Source organism: Macaca nemestrina, chromosome 4 (assembly GCF_043159975.1).
Source record: "Macaca nemestrina isolate mMacNem1 chromosome 4, mMacNem.hap1, whole genome shotgun sequence".
Taxonomy (NCBI): Eukaryota; Metazoa; Chordata; class Mammalia; order Primates; family Cercopithecidae; genus Macaca; species Macaca nemestrina.
The window spans coordinates 120692355-120705578 of record NC_092128.1 but is presented as its reverse complement, the minus strand read 5'-3'; the positions used below and the strand labels follow the sequence as shown (position 1 = coordinate 120705578).

General features: G+C 46.0%; 1 protein-coding gene across 15 annotated transcripts in view; it reads right to left on the bottom strand.

The window, feature by feature from the left end:
* The window catches only part of LOC105492372 (IKAROS family zinc finger 1), a 102875-nt gene extending 91004 nt beyond the window's left edge, over positions 1 to 11871 (bottom strand). For 2 of the 15 annotated variants that reach the window (XM_011759399.2, XM_011759401.2), the window contains exon 1: positions 10249 to 10599. Coding sequence is in view for 10 of the 15 variants with exons in the window: in XM_011759425.3 (XP_011757727.1) it covers positions 11636 to 11693 (58 nt within the window). In the remaining 5 variants the exon portion in view is untranslated. Of the gene's footprint in view, positions 1 to 6249; positions 10218 to 10248; positions 10600 to 10640; positions 10712 to 11057; positions 11096 to 11635 lie in introns of those variants that run through there. The other 13 variants (XM_011759425.3, XM_011759424.3, XM_011759407.3 and 10 more) reach the window with 13 other exon arrangements.
* Positions 11872 to 13224: the final 1353 nt, after the last annotated feature.

Here is a 13224-nt window from a genome sequence, read left to right as displayed (position 1 = left end):
TAGTTTCAGTTATAAACTATTAGCATATCCATAACTTTACAAAGGAGGAGCAGAAGCCGGACTAGGAGCCGGGCAAGTCGACAGCACTGGGGCCTCTTCCAGGCTGTGTGGGCAGTGCTGACTTACAGCCTCCGCGGACCCTGCAAGGCGTCCCTGGGGGACCTTGGGCCTGTCCTGAAACAGCTTCCTGGACCCTGCCTTTCCTCCTTCCACACTGAGGCAGGACTGGGACCTGGCTGTTCCCTGGGGAGAAACATCCAACAGCCCTGGGCAGTTGCTGCTTCCAGGTGAGGAGCCTTGGCAAGCCTGGCTAGGAAGTGAACTCATTCTAACTGCAGCACCCCAGAGGAGAGTCTGACCAGAGCCGCGTTGAGCCTGCTGGGGCCCCTGTGGAGGCGGGTCTCAGGCCCCTGAGCTGCCTCCAGCTCCCCTCTCTTTTCTGACAGTGAATACCTCTCTTCACAGTGCTTGCCCTGACACAAGGAGTCTCTCCCATAATTCTGACAAGCTGAGTCTAGACAAATGAAGTCAAAATTAAAATGCAGATAGATGCCTGTCAAGAATCACAACTTTACCACTTTGCTAGCAGCCCAAATTTACAGCTATTAAAAAGCCACTAAGTACACAGCATGCCAAATTAACTGTACAAAGTACTGAGGGTCACTCAAAATTAGCCTATCTGTTGGTAGCACACAGTACTTCTACAAGCTTTAAAAAAAATTGCAGTTGGCCGGGCGTGGTGGCTTACGCCAGTAATCCCAGCACTTTTGGAGGCCGAGGCAGGTGGATCACGAGATCAAGAGATCAAGACCATCCTGGCTAACACGGTGAAACTCCGTCTCTACTAAAAATACAAAAAATTAGCCGGGCGTGGTGGTAGGCACCTGTAGTCCCTGCTACTCGGGAGGCTGAGGCAGAAGAACGGTGTGAACCCGGGAGGCGGAGCTTGCAGTGAGCCGAGATCGCACCACTGCACTCCAGCCTGGGTGACAGAGGGAGACAAAAAAAAAAAAAAAAAAAAAAAAGAAAAAGAAAAAGAAAAAGAAAACAATTATAGTTCCCTGAGACTTAAACAACTGCCTTACAGTGTCTTTCTGTTGGTTCGTTTTTAAGCAAATGCCTTCCCTCTTCACTGGTACTCTATGGGGGATTCTTTGTCCAGAGATATTTCATAACATGTATTGAATACTTTGTGCTAGGAAAAAGTTGCAAAGAAAAGGATACTGGTACTCACTGGCTTTGTCTAAGCAACCTACTAAGTTTCTAGCATTGAAGAGGCAAATGGTTAAGTCTCATAAAGACCATGGGTGATGTCTGTCTTGTCCATTTGTTCATTTGAGCACCCTGCATACTGTCCAATGTAGAGCTAGAATTCAACACCTACTTGCTACATATGTAAATGTGTCTTTAACTCTCCCAATTAAACCCAAGGCATCTTCATTATTATCTCCATTTTATAGAAGAGAGAATCAAGGCTAAGAGAAATAGCTTTCCCCAGGTCACACAGTTAATCAACAACAGAGCTGAGACTTGAACCCATGCAGTCTGATGGTGATGCCTTTTTCTCTCTAGCACTCTTGCCCATCAGAATGTTGCAGCCTGGTGCAGGGGTCGTGCACTCCAAATGCATGACAGATGAGGATGGATGCTACTTATATATTGCCAGAAACTAAATATGATCTTTGTAATACTCTGCGATGAAGGCAAATTTCATCATAAAACTTCTACAGTAAACTTCTGGTTATTTGGCCAAATGTATGCTATTTACTTTTTCCTCCCTGACAAGTGAAGCTACACTAGAGTTACATTTGGGGTTATTTCCTTAAATACTCAATGATGCTTATATTGAAGGAAGCAGATACATGGCGGGGGCGGGAGGGCATGGACCAAGCCTGTAATTTATTTAAAATGCCTTAGGTCACAGACCTCTTTAATAAAACCCATTATTCCTGCTAAGAGACAAGTCCTTTCATCTTCAGACTAGTAGATTTTACTTTTGCAAATCTATCATATCACTGTGAATTACACTGTATTTTAAAAAAGGAAATGCTTCAAGAGAAAGCTAAGGCAATATGCAAAGTCTTTGTATCTAGTCAAAGAGACCTTATAGGTTTTCGTAACAATTTGACAAAACAGGTTGAGAGAACATAAAAACTTCTCAGCACTCTTATTTCATTTCTGATTCTTTTCATTTTTCAAAAATTAGCTGCCAATCTACACATTTTCATGATTATTCCACAGAGTATATTGCTGGTGCAAATAACAATGAAAAACAAGATTTAAACAGGAAAGCAGGAATCCAATTTGGCTTTCACACCACCCTCCCCCGACATTTAACTGAGCCACAGAAAACTCCTCCTGCGGTTTGTTCCACTGTGAAACTTTTTGAGGGCAAATCAGCTCAGATGTGCAATTCTGTCCTAGCATTTTTTATTTTTATGGCCAGGAACTGATATGCAAAAGAGGAAGGGTCAAAGGGAACTAAGGAAACCTTTCAAAACACAGTTAAAAACTATGCTGTTTGAATGTTTTCTTAGGAAAGAGGTATTTGATACAGAGGGAAAAGAAACAGAACATTTTAAATGCCACAGCGGAGCTACCTGTTTCAAAGTGAGGTATAAGAAAAGATGGCAGATACTGTATTCAAAAAGTTGTTTTAAAAATAGAGAAAATGGAATTGGAGACAGTCCTTTGTGTTCACGTTTGTTGCTGCAAGAAGCCCAGAGCTGGAGTTCAAGCGGGCTATGACTGTCTGTCCTGACATTACAGGCATATTGTATTGTCTCTACCCTCTCATGGGGTGCACGGTTCACACAGAGAGGAGAGGCTTCCTGTCTATATTACTGTACCATCCGCTCTCCAACTACTACTGCTGTTTATTGAGCAGCCATGGGATAAGCATACATAGTCAAAATTGACAGAGGCTTTTACAGGCCCTCTTCTGATTTGGGCCATTGACATCAGCCACTTCCTAGGTAGCTTCCTCAAATATAAATGGCGTTTTACACTTCATGACTTAAGTTAAAAAAATCTAAATTTAGAATCATTTTCTTCTGCCCTCCTACTGATTTCAGAAGACCCTCATGCATGGCCAGGAGCTGTGCAACAATATGAAGTGCAATGAAAATAGAACCTACAGCTTTAAAAAACACAGAAACTGCCTCCAAAAGAAGGGTCTGCACAGATATGCCTCAGGTCACTTTTTTTTTTTTTAATTTATTATAATAAGATAAAGAGACAGAGGAGCCCAGGAAGAGTTGTGTTCCGATTATTTTCAAAGTTTTTTTTCTTCATTTTTTTTTTTAAGAGAGATAAACACAAAGTTATAACAGTAAGTTTTTCCCTCAGCAAGGGCACATGGTGTCACAAAGAATGTTTTATCTTGCCTTCTTAGCAGTGAAATTATCTTAACGTACAAGTAAATCATTTCAGGTGGACATTTTAAGACTGAAACTTAACACTGTACATAATAGAGAAATCCACTTGCATACTCATAACATTTCAAACAATGCACCTGTAAAATTGAAATTTCTGCAAAGCCATTTGACTTCTATTAAAATAAGTGCTTGTGTGAGTTTATTTGGCAAGAGCTATATTTTATTTAGTCTCAAAGAAGTAAAATGATTTAGATCTTCACAGGAACATCCCACTGTTTATGAACCCATATGTGTATATTTATTAAAAATAACTTGAAGTCATGATTGATTGATTTGCCCACTGAGGACACATTCCTAGGTACTATAAATTTTCCTCATCTTATTTAGATATAGTATCTACCATCAGCAGGTGGTAAGACAAGATCTACAAAATCTACCTATATATACAGAGAGAACATGCGTTCTAGAGTAAACACATTAGGGGATTCATTGCTGCACATATATCTATTTACCTCTTATTCCTTGCAATATAAAAGGCTGCTTTGGCTTGACCTACATACAATAATGGGTATTTAGTCTTTGCTCCAGAGAGGATGCAAAGGTGCAAACATCCTGATTGCTGTCTTCAAACTTGGGTAGGCCACTTGGTTTCCAGACCAACTGGAAATTTTCCCCAAGGGACTGAATTCTGACCTCCATTTTGTTTAAGACACCCACAAAATTATCAGCTATCATCGAGATGAAATTTTTTTCATAACAACTATAAGAAATTAATCTATGTTGAACTATGCCCACAGTACATAGAATATGATTCAAAGATCAGGTAGTTTGGTCTCTTAGTAGCTTTACTCTGGAAATTCACCTTGCTCATCACCCCACCTTTGAGGGGTTCCACTGAAGTCAAAATGAGTTGTGTCTCAGAAGGGCAAAGGGAAGAATAAATACATCAATGACTTGGTAACAATAACTGCTACTGACAACAATCAAATAATGACAGAAAAGAACATCATTTGAGAATCTAAGTTGGTGTTTTAGCTGGATCCTGTTAGCAAGAAAGTTCTAGATTCCTATTTTGTTCTGCAATAGGGAGCTCAGCGCTGGCTGTCCTGTAACTCAAATCTGGAAGCATTCTTAAGACCCTCATACCAAAACCATTCATCACATTGTAAGGTCCACGTGAAACGTGGGAATCAGGCCCCACCAGGATAGTTTAGATCCCATTTTGTAGTCCTTTACTTGTGGCCTATGATCTCTTCATGCAAACCCAGGGGGAGGGGGCTCATCAGTAAAACCTCAGAGAGCTTACAACTTCCTCATTTGTGGGGCTACAAAAATGGGCATATCTTTATTTATAACCTGACAGAAAATGCTCCTGTCCATAAGAGAGCAAAATGTGGGAAAATTCATTTTAAACACTGCAGTCAGATTTTTCTGCAGCTCTTAAGTAAGCTGAAATTATTTATTTTTAATGTTTCACTTTACATGTTCCTTTTTAGCAAATTTCATTTCTTTAACAAAGCATTGTCTAATGTTAAAGTGAAAATTCTTTAAGTTCAAGCAAATATATACAACCTCATACTAAAGCGGGAAAACATACTGCAAAAGTACTCACAACTTCCTACCAATTTTTAAAATGATAATTAATTGCCTTATGTTTAACAACCTGAGACAATTAGCAGTATGTTTTTAATTTAATGAAATGGAATACACAATGTATCAATACGTTTTTGCAGTGAATCTCTTTGAATATCAGTTTAATTTTGTGCCCTACGCAAAACTCAGCACAAAGGAGGAGGAAAAGGTCACTTTCTCAGGTTAAAAGTGGGGCTCGCACTAGGGGTTTGCTGGCTCTCTCTAGTTTCCATTAAAAGCACTGGAACACACTTCAGAGTGCCTCAGAAGTAAGCTTACAAAAGGTCAATTCCTCATTCTCATTTCTCCTAAAGACTCGAAATTAAACATTTTTCCCGTTAGGTCTAGGGAAGTATCTTATGTGGAATTTCATTTGTTCTAGGTTTGCCAGTGAAAATCTGGTATAACAACAAAAATTTATCAAACACTGATAAATCAATATTCATAGTGGAACTCCTAGCTTCAGAACAGGATTTTAATCTAAACCACATTGTTCATTTTCAAATAGTTTCAAACTAACAGAAAATGCTGTAAAGGTATAGATTTTAGTGTGTGATCTCAAAGTTGGAGTATAACAATCTACTTCAATATGTGTAAGCCCATTCAAAAACACTTTATGCAGTTCTCAGTGTTTCGACAGTCTGTGCAAAACCCCCACCAATTACAGAAAGAAAGAGGGGAGGGGAGGGAAGGGAAGGACAGGAAAGGAAAGGCAAGTGGAGGGAAGGGAAACACAGAGAAGAGAAGGGAAGAAAAAAGGAAGAGAGGAAGACCAGACAGACAAGCCCACATTGGGTCCCCTCTTCTTACTGCATTGCTCTCAACGAACCTAACCTCCTATCCGTTAGAGTTAACTTTTGGTGTGAAATGGCGGGAAGACAGTCAGATTTACTTTAGCAGCGAGATGATTGCATAAGAAAAATGAATCACTGCACACTTGAGTGAGAAAATATGAAGAAAGCACTTTTCCACTAATTAGGACCCATTTTCAGCCATTCGTTAAGCCGTGGCCCCGCGCCACGAGCTATCAGGAGGTGGAGCATGGGGCCATCCAAAAGCAGAGCGCGCAGACGGAGCATAATGATGCTCTCCATCACCCGAGACAGGTGGCCTGCATAGGGATATGGGGAGCTGCTCTGGGTTCAGGCCACCCACTGTGGAAACACCAGCAGGGAAGAGGGAAGAACACACTGGCTATTCCAATCCATGCAAGTACACAAAGAAACTATGTGGCACTCACCAACCAACCGAGGCCTCACCAAGGCCAAGTGAGAGCTGCCTTTTCCACACAAATCCAGACTTTGAGGACCCAGGGGTGCTCGGAGTTTCCCTCAGACTCAGCCACCTGGGAAGGATCTTGGTGCCTGGCTACAGGGCCTCTGTGTCCTCTTCCTCCTCCAGAAGGTTCCACTGCTGCCTTCACACTCCACCAGGGTGCAGAGAAAGGTGGAACCACTTGCCAAATATGCAAAAAAGGAGGGAAGACCGTTTTCTCTTAGGAAAACACAGACAGGAAGGGAGCCTGTGCTTCCTGTCGTAACCAAAATGAGTTCAGAAATTATGTGGACGTCTGATTTGTCAGGCTTGTGGTGGAAAAGGGTGCTCTTTTAGTCAACAGGAATTGTGAGTTCCCCTAAGGCAGAAATGGCCATGCGAGAAAAGAACTAGGGCCAGGCCTGTTAACAGGCAGCACAAATGGCCCCCACACCTGTGACCTAGGGTTTGCACGATTTTTAACAGTTTATTAACAGGTGGTTGGCTGAAGACTCCTCTGGCATCTACCTATTTATCATAGTCAAACATGAGAGGGAAAAAACATCAACTGAAACAATTTGGCAGTTGCCTGTAGATTAGGCCTCAGTTGCTTTTCCTCCAGGCCCTTCTCAGGAGTAACCACCAAGAAGACACCAAAATGGGCAGGCCCGAACTTCGCCACTTAAAAACCTTCTGCAAACCTTCTTCTGTTTGCTGTTGTATCTCACTTGTAATATGCAGCACTTCATACGGTTTCATAATGTCTTAAAAATATTTGTTGGAATATCACCAAACATTTAAAAACTCAAACTAAAGCTACTAAAGTGATGACACTGACATTTTAAGGACATAAACATATATTCCAGGAGATGTGGAAAGGTAACCTGAGGTATGAAGTCATTTATTAAACTGCAAAGAAATACAAGAAAGCCACGGTCCACACGAAGATACCAGCATGAGTGTTCAGTCAGCACCACAGTAAACATAGTTTTGTTACTGTCGATATCCTTTGGTTTTAGGTGCTCTACGTCCCTAACAAAACCTCATTCCTATCTTGTTCCTCATCTGAATTTTAAGAGTGTGTGTGTGTGTGTGTGTGTGTGTGTATGAGAGAGAGAGAGGGAGAGACAGTGTGTATAATGCTGATCCTCTGAAACTCTGTTTCTAAGACCTAGATCAAAAATGTACATGTGCCCTTTTTGAGCAAAATAAAACTGATCTGTTTTTAAGATGTGAAATAGATTTATGTTTCTCTGCTTGTAAGCTTCAAAGGATGGGTCACTTGTTTACATCTTGTATTTTCTCCCATAAAATGGAATGATTATTCAGCACAAATATGAAATGGAATAGAGCAGAAGTCTCTGTAATTATGAACGCAAAGACACCAGACAGAGAACAATGTTCACAGCCAGGACAGGAGCTGCAGCAACTCTGCTGCTAGAAGCAGGCGTCACAGTACCCCAGAGTGCTTGTCAGTCTCAGAAACAGAGGCATCGGAAGACAAGCGTTTTCAGAGAACACAAAAAGGTCGTGGTTTACCTTCTGTAAGCTGGAGTGGAGCCACTTACATCAATCTCCCTTAGAATATGACAAGAACCAACACTTATTTCATAGTGAAATTATTTCACAATTCCAATAGAAGAGGAAAAAAATGCCACAAAACAGTGCTATCCTTGATGAATTCTTAGTTAACTGCAGTTACATTACATTAATACATACAATTATGCAACACTCAAAAAACGTTATTTGTGTCTAAAATTCACCATTATATAACATAGGGAAATCCATCTTGTTTTAGTAAAAGTTTAAAAATAAAGGGGGCCTTTAATACTCATTTCAGGTCTGTTTGATGTTAAAACTCTTCCACGCTGCCCCACGCCTCTCACTCCACTCTGTGTGCATGCTCTGTGTGTGTATATATGTACATGGTATTTCTTTATTTCATGTATCTGTTAAGATAGGCATAATCTTGAAGTGCGTGTATACATATATTAATATAGAGAGTTCTTTCCTATTTCAAAATTTTTGACATTTATATTGAAAATATGCTACATTAACCACACATGAAACACATACATCCAAATCAAGAACAAAAAATGTATCCAAACCAAAGAACCACTGTTCTCAAACTCTAAGTCTCTAGTCAAACAAGGAAGACAGTGGTCTGCAGTACAACAGGGCTTTAGACCTCTTAGCCAATCAATATATTCACTACAATCTTAGTTTTTCGACAAAGGATATGGCTACAAACGGCCACAGCTGATCTTCTCTTTAGGAGTCTGTGTAAAACTCTTCAAAAGGGTCAAACCTAACACATCCACACTTTTATCTGCAGCCCTTGTGGTCTCCTGGAGACCCTGAGGGTGGGTGATTATTGCTACGATGTTTCTGCAGTAGGGGAGTGCGTAGTTTTCCAAGAGGTAGCACTCTAATTAGAACACTGATGAATTAAACAAGTACTGGAGAGTTTCTAAACTCCTTCCTTCAACTCTCACCATGAAACAAAAGGGGAAGAAAACATGACCATTGAGTTCAATAAAATGTTCTGGTCATCAGCTCTGATTGACTGTGAGACTCAGAAGCACAATTTTTTTTCATGTAAAAAAGGTATGAGATATGTTCATGGTGAAATTTGAAATCAGATACATTCTATCAAGCAAGAATAATGTAGTATTTTTAATGTGACATCATTATTTGTATGTGTACACAGTATTTCTTTAACGTGTTCTGCGTTTTACAAGACGCCAGCGTAAGAAGGTGAATCTTCTTGTCATGAATATTTGCCTCGTGTACATTTTAAGCCGCAGCCCAATTTGATCTGATTTGTCACAGAAATTGACACATTCTAATATAAATAATACAAAATTGTTACTTTTTAGAACTCCACATAAAAGATGAGTACAATAAACCTCATTGAACAAACATCTTCAAACAAAGAAATAAACTCAAGAGGACCCAGGACATTTTTATGTGGGTTTCTCCCCCCACTCAGCTCATAACCAAACTGAACCTGGCCTTAAAATCATTTGAATTTCTATGAAAGTTTAAACATCATACGCAGTATTTTCAACTTCCATAAATTTTCCTCTTTTAACAGAAGTTGATAGGACTAGTAAGGAGACATTTCCTCAACACCATTTTGTCTCGAAGTTTAAAACAAGGTATCTCAAAGCTGAAATATACTGCCTGCGGTGCAGTGGGAAATTGTGAGTGGGTAACCTAAGCAGAGCGCGCCGCATTGAAATTCAGTCTGGGTGGGCTGCAGTCCCTAGAGAGAGGGAAGCTGCATTTGAAAACTGTGCCTGGTTAGACCCTATGGAATCGCTACGGGTTTCGGTCATTAGATGCCATACTCTGTGCCTCCAAATTAGTAGGAAAAACAAGCCTTCACGAGGTTGCTTAGGCATCAGCAGCGATGCTTGACAAATATTTAAAATACATTTCAAACATAACCGCAAGTAACCTGATGCCTTGATATTACTGAGGGTTTTCCTGAGAAGATTTGGTGACTTGAGCGCCAAACCTGCGGTCAGCAAAAGGACTAACTTTTCGAAGCCGGGATAATTCCTCTCTTGTAGAAATCAAGTTCTGACTCGATCTCATCATATTTATAGTATAAAAAGAAAGCTCTCGGCTCAAATACAAGGAAAACTCTTTACACACGACTTTATAAAGGCTGACTTCTGTGGGTATATGTAGGTCTATATAAATTTCAACATGGCTGGGAGCTAGAACTCCTCTCCTGGTGACAGTGGGGCTGCTCAGAAGTGTCCCATGCCGGCCTGGTCCTGCACCTGCTGGCACAGTGCAGAGCGGCAGACGCTTGACAGAAGTCAATGCTCTCACTGTCCTCAGAAAGGAGAGGCGGACCGGAGCGACACCAGGGATTACCAATCTTACCGCCTTTCTTTACTTTTTTTTTTTTTTTTTTAATTCACCGGTTACCCCAAGTTTTCCTATTGAAATTCAATTTGAAAACACTCACGTGGATTTGTGCGTCGCGCTTTGGGGCCAAGACTGATCTTCGGGTGCGAAGAGCAACCTCGGAGCCGGGGTTCCCTCTGCCCTACCGGGCTTGCCCGCCTCGCCGCGGCCGAGCGTCCCGCCCAGGCTGGGCTGCGCTGCGCGGGGACCCAGAGGGGTCGCCGCAGTCACCGCCCCGGGCGCGGGCCGCGCAGGCACTTGTTAGAGTGTCCTGCTAACTTGGCCGCGGAGCTCTTCCCAGCTTTCTTTCACAATGACTTCCTGAAGTTGCTCACTCGCATTGTTCCCCATTTCTCCGCCACACTCCCCGCCCCCAGCCGGCTCAGACCCGGCTTTCGCGCTCCCGGTCGACCGGCTGCCCCGCGTGCACAGCGCCGCCCGCGGGCCGCGTACCTGGCCCCCTCCGCGTCGGCCGCCCCCGCCGCGCCCTGGCGTTGCCACCTGCTGCCGCCCAGAGCGGCGGGTGGCCGGAGCGCGCGCCCTGCCGCCCCGTAAACTTTGGGGTGACCCACGCTGGCGGTCCCCTCTCCACTTGCCCCGCAGCCGGCTTGGCCCTGCGCGCAAGTCTCGGCCGCCTCCCCGCTCGCTGCTCCGGTACACGGAGCGGGGCACGCAGAGGGGCGCAGAGCGGGACACGGAGAGGGCGCGTCGTCCCGTCCCCCCGGCGTCGCCGAGTCCCCCGGCTCGCGCGGCGCCGGTCTCAGCCGCAACTCTGGGCCAGCGGAGCCGCGCACGAAAACTTTGCAACAGCGCCGGGCTCCGGCTCAGCCTCCAAAAGGCCGCCCGGGCGGCGGCGGGCGCGGGCCGTACCTGCTGGCGCCGCCGCCGGCTGCAGCCCGCTCGCCCGCGCCGGGCCCGCTCGGCGCGCCGCCGCCACCCCCGCGCGCACCGCGCCCGGGCCCTCCCCTTGCCGCCGCGCTTCCTCATTCCAGCGCAGCATCGCGCCGCGGCCCCGCACGGGATGCGGCCGCCGGCGGTGTGCCCGGGGGCCGGGCAGCCCAGCTCGGCCACCGGGCTGGGGGACCCGCGCGTTACTCGTGGGGGGGAGGGCGGCGCGGACGACACGTGCGGACCCCCAGGAAAGGGAGGGGGACGCGCGCCGCTGGGCCCGCCACCCTGCACCCCGGGCCGCTAGTCGGTCGGGGCACCCGCACGCTCGCCCAGCTGGCGAGACTCGAGGGACTCGGGACACCGTAAAGCACTTTCCCCAGTGTCTGGGAGCGCCCGCTGTACGCTCAGCTTCACGTCCCTGGAACTGGGGCCCCTTGGCTCCCGGGTTCGGGCTCCGGCCCCAGGATGCGAGTGCCCACCCGAGGGGGTGGGAAAAGTTGATCCTCCGCAAGGGAGGGGAAGGTGCAATTCATTTTCCCAGACAACCAATGGAATACCTCTCGTCTCTCTTCCCTCCCACCTGCTCACGGCAGAAGTTAGGATGGCGCCTTCCATGTTGGCCTGGGTGCACACGCAAGTGCGTGCGGAAGGGTGGCTGCAGGCGGAGGTGACAGCGAAGCAATCCCGCAGCCCGCTCGACGGCTCTTTGCGTCTCAGACCTCTCCCTGGCGTGTAAGACACCGTGTGTCTTCGTAAAACGGGAATGCCACCTCTGACAGCGCACCCCTTCGCCCTACGGGGAGCCCCTCATTCTGATTAGCCGGGCTCCACCCGAGCAGGAGCCAGCAGTGTGTTCAGCTTGAGCAGGAGAGAAAAAGTCATGAATTCCACACATGCAGCCTGGGCTCCCGCCAGGCGCTAGGGGAGGGGACCCAGAGGAGTGAGATGCGCCTCCTGCCCTTCCAGACTTGTAGGAGCCACCAGGAAGGCACAGAATAAAATTCTCGGGCACCCCTGTGAGGAGGAGCGCCCTGTGAAGAGGGCCGAGGCTGTGCCCCTGCTTGGGCGCGGTGGTTCGGGAAGGCGTGAAGATCAACAGGGAGAGCGATGAAAGACCAAGGGAGCCTCCTCAGGGTAGGACATGCAGGCGAAGAGGGCACAGGCCTTCCAGGTGGAGGGCACAGCTGGGCAAGGGAATAAGCAGAAAATGTCCCTTCAGGGCAGTCGAGCGTGGCTGGTGACCATCGCCACCGGGGAAGGTCCTGGCCTGGCCCAGGAGGCCTCCAGGTCGGGGACCGGGGCACACCAGAGACAGGATCTGCCTCTGCTGCCCCTGGGAGGAGGCCCTTCTACCCGTGAATCACAAACAGTGTCTGTCCACATTCTTCCTGGGCGCATATGCAGCTCTTACTACAGTACTCAGTGTGTCCTGAAGGGCATTCCGCTGGGCAAGCCTGAGCCAGTTAACTCACTGCTACAGCCGGGAGAAGGGGAAGGTAGTGAAAGGTGCATTGATTTACCTTCTAGTCCTCTCCTCCACTGCGTGACCTTGGGCAGGTTATCCAAACCCCTGAGCGTCATCTTCCTTGTCTGTAAAAAGAATACATGCCACGAATCCTAAAGAGTCCTTACCTGGATTAAATGAGGCAATAAACATAAGGTACAAGGCCCAGAGGGAGGCCAGCAATGTAAAGGGGACACTGAAACCTCTTTTTCTTGGATGCAGAAGTACCTTTAGCTCCTGGTATGTCTCTCTAAACCTGTGCCTTGGTCCTCAGGAGTGGACCAGTGGACCAAAACATAGGCATCTCACCAAGATGTAGCCCACTGAGGCTGGAGCACGTGGGGTTAAGAGCCCAGATAGTTAGGGCTTATGAATCTGACTGAGGTCCTTATTCTCTGGAAGCCTGAGTTTCCCCATCTGTAAATTGGTGATAATATGACCTTCCTGATGTGGTTGTTTGTGGGTTAAGTAGATCACATATGGAAGACCTTGCCACATGCCTGACAGAGAGGAGTACTCTCCAAGTAGGAACTGTTGTTCCCTGCTAACCCAACCAATGTCCCAATGAGATGAGGAGTGCTCTGTGAAGAGTCAGGCTCCTTGGCTGGGTACAGTGACTCACACCTGCGTTTGGAGCCCAAG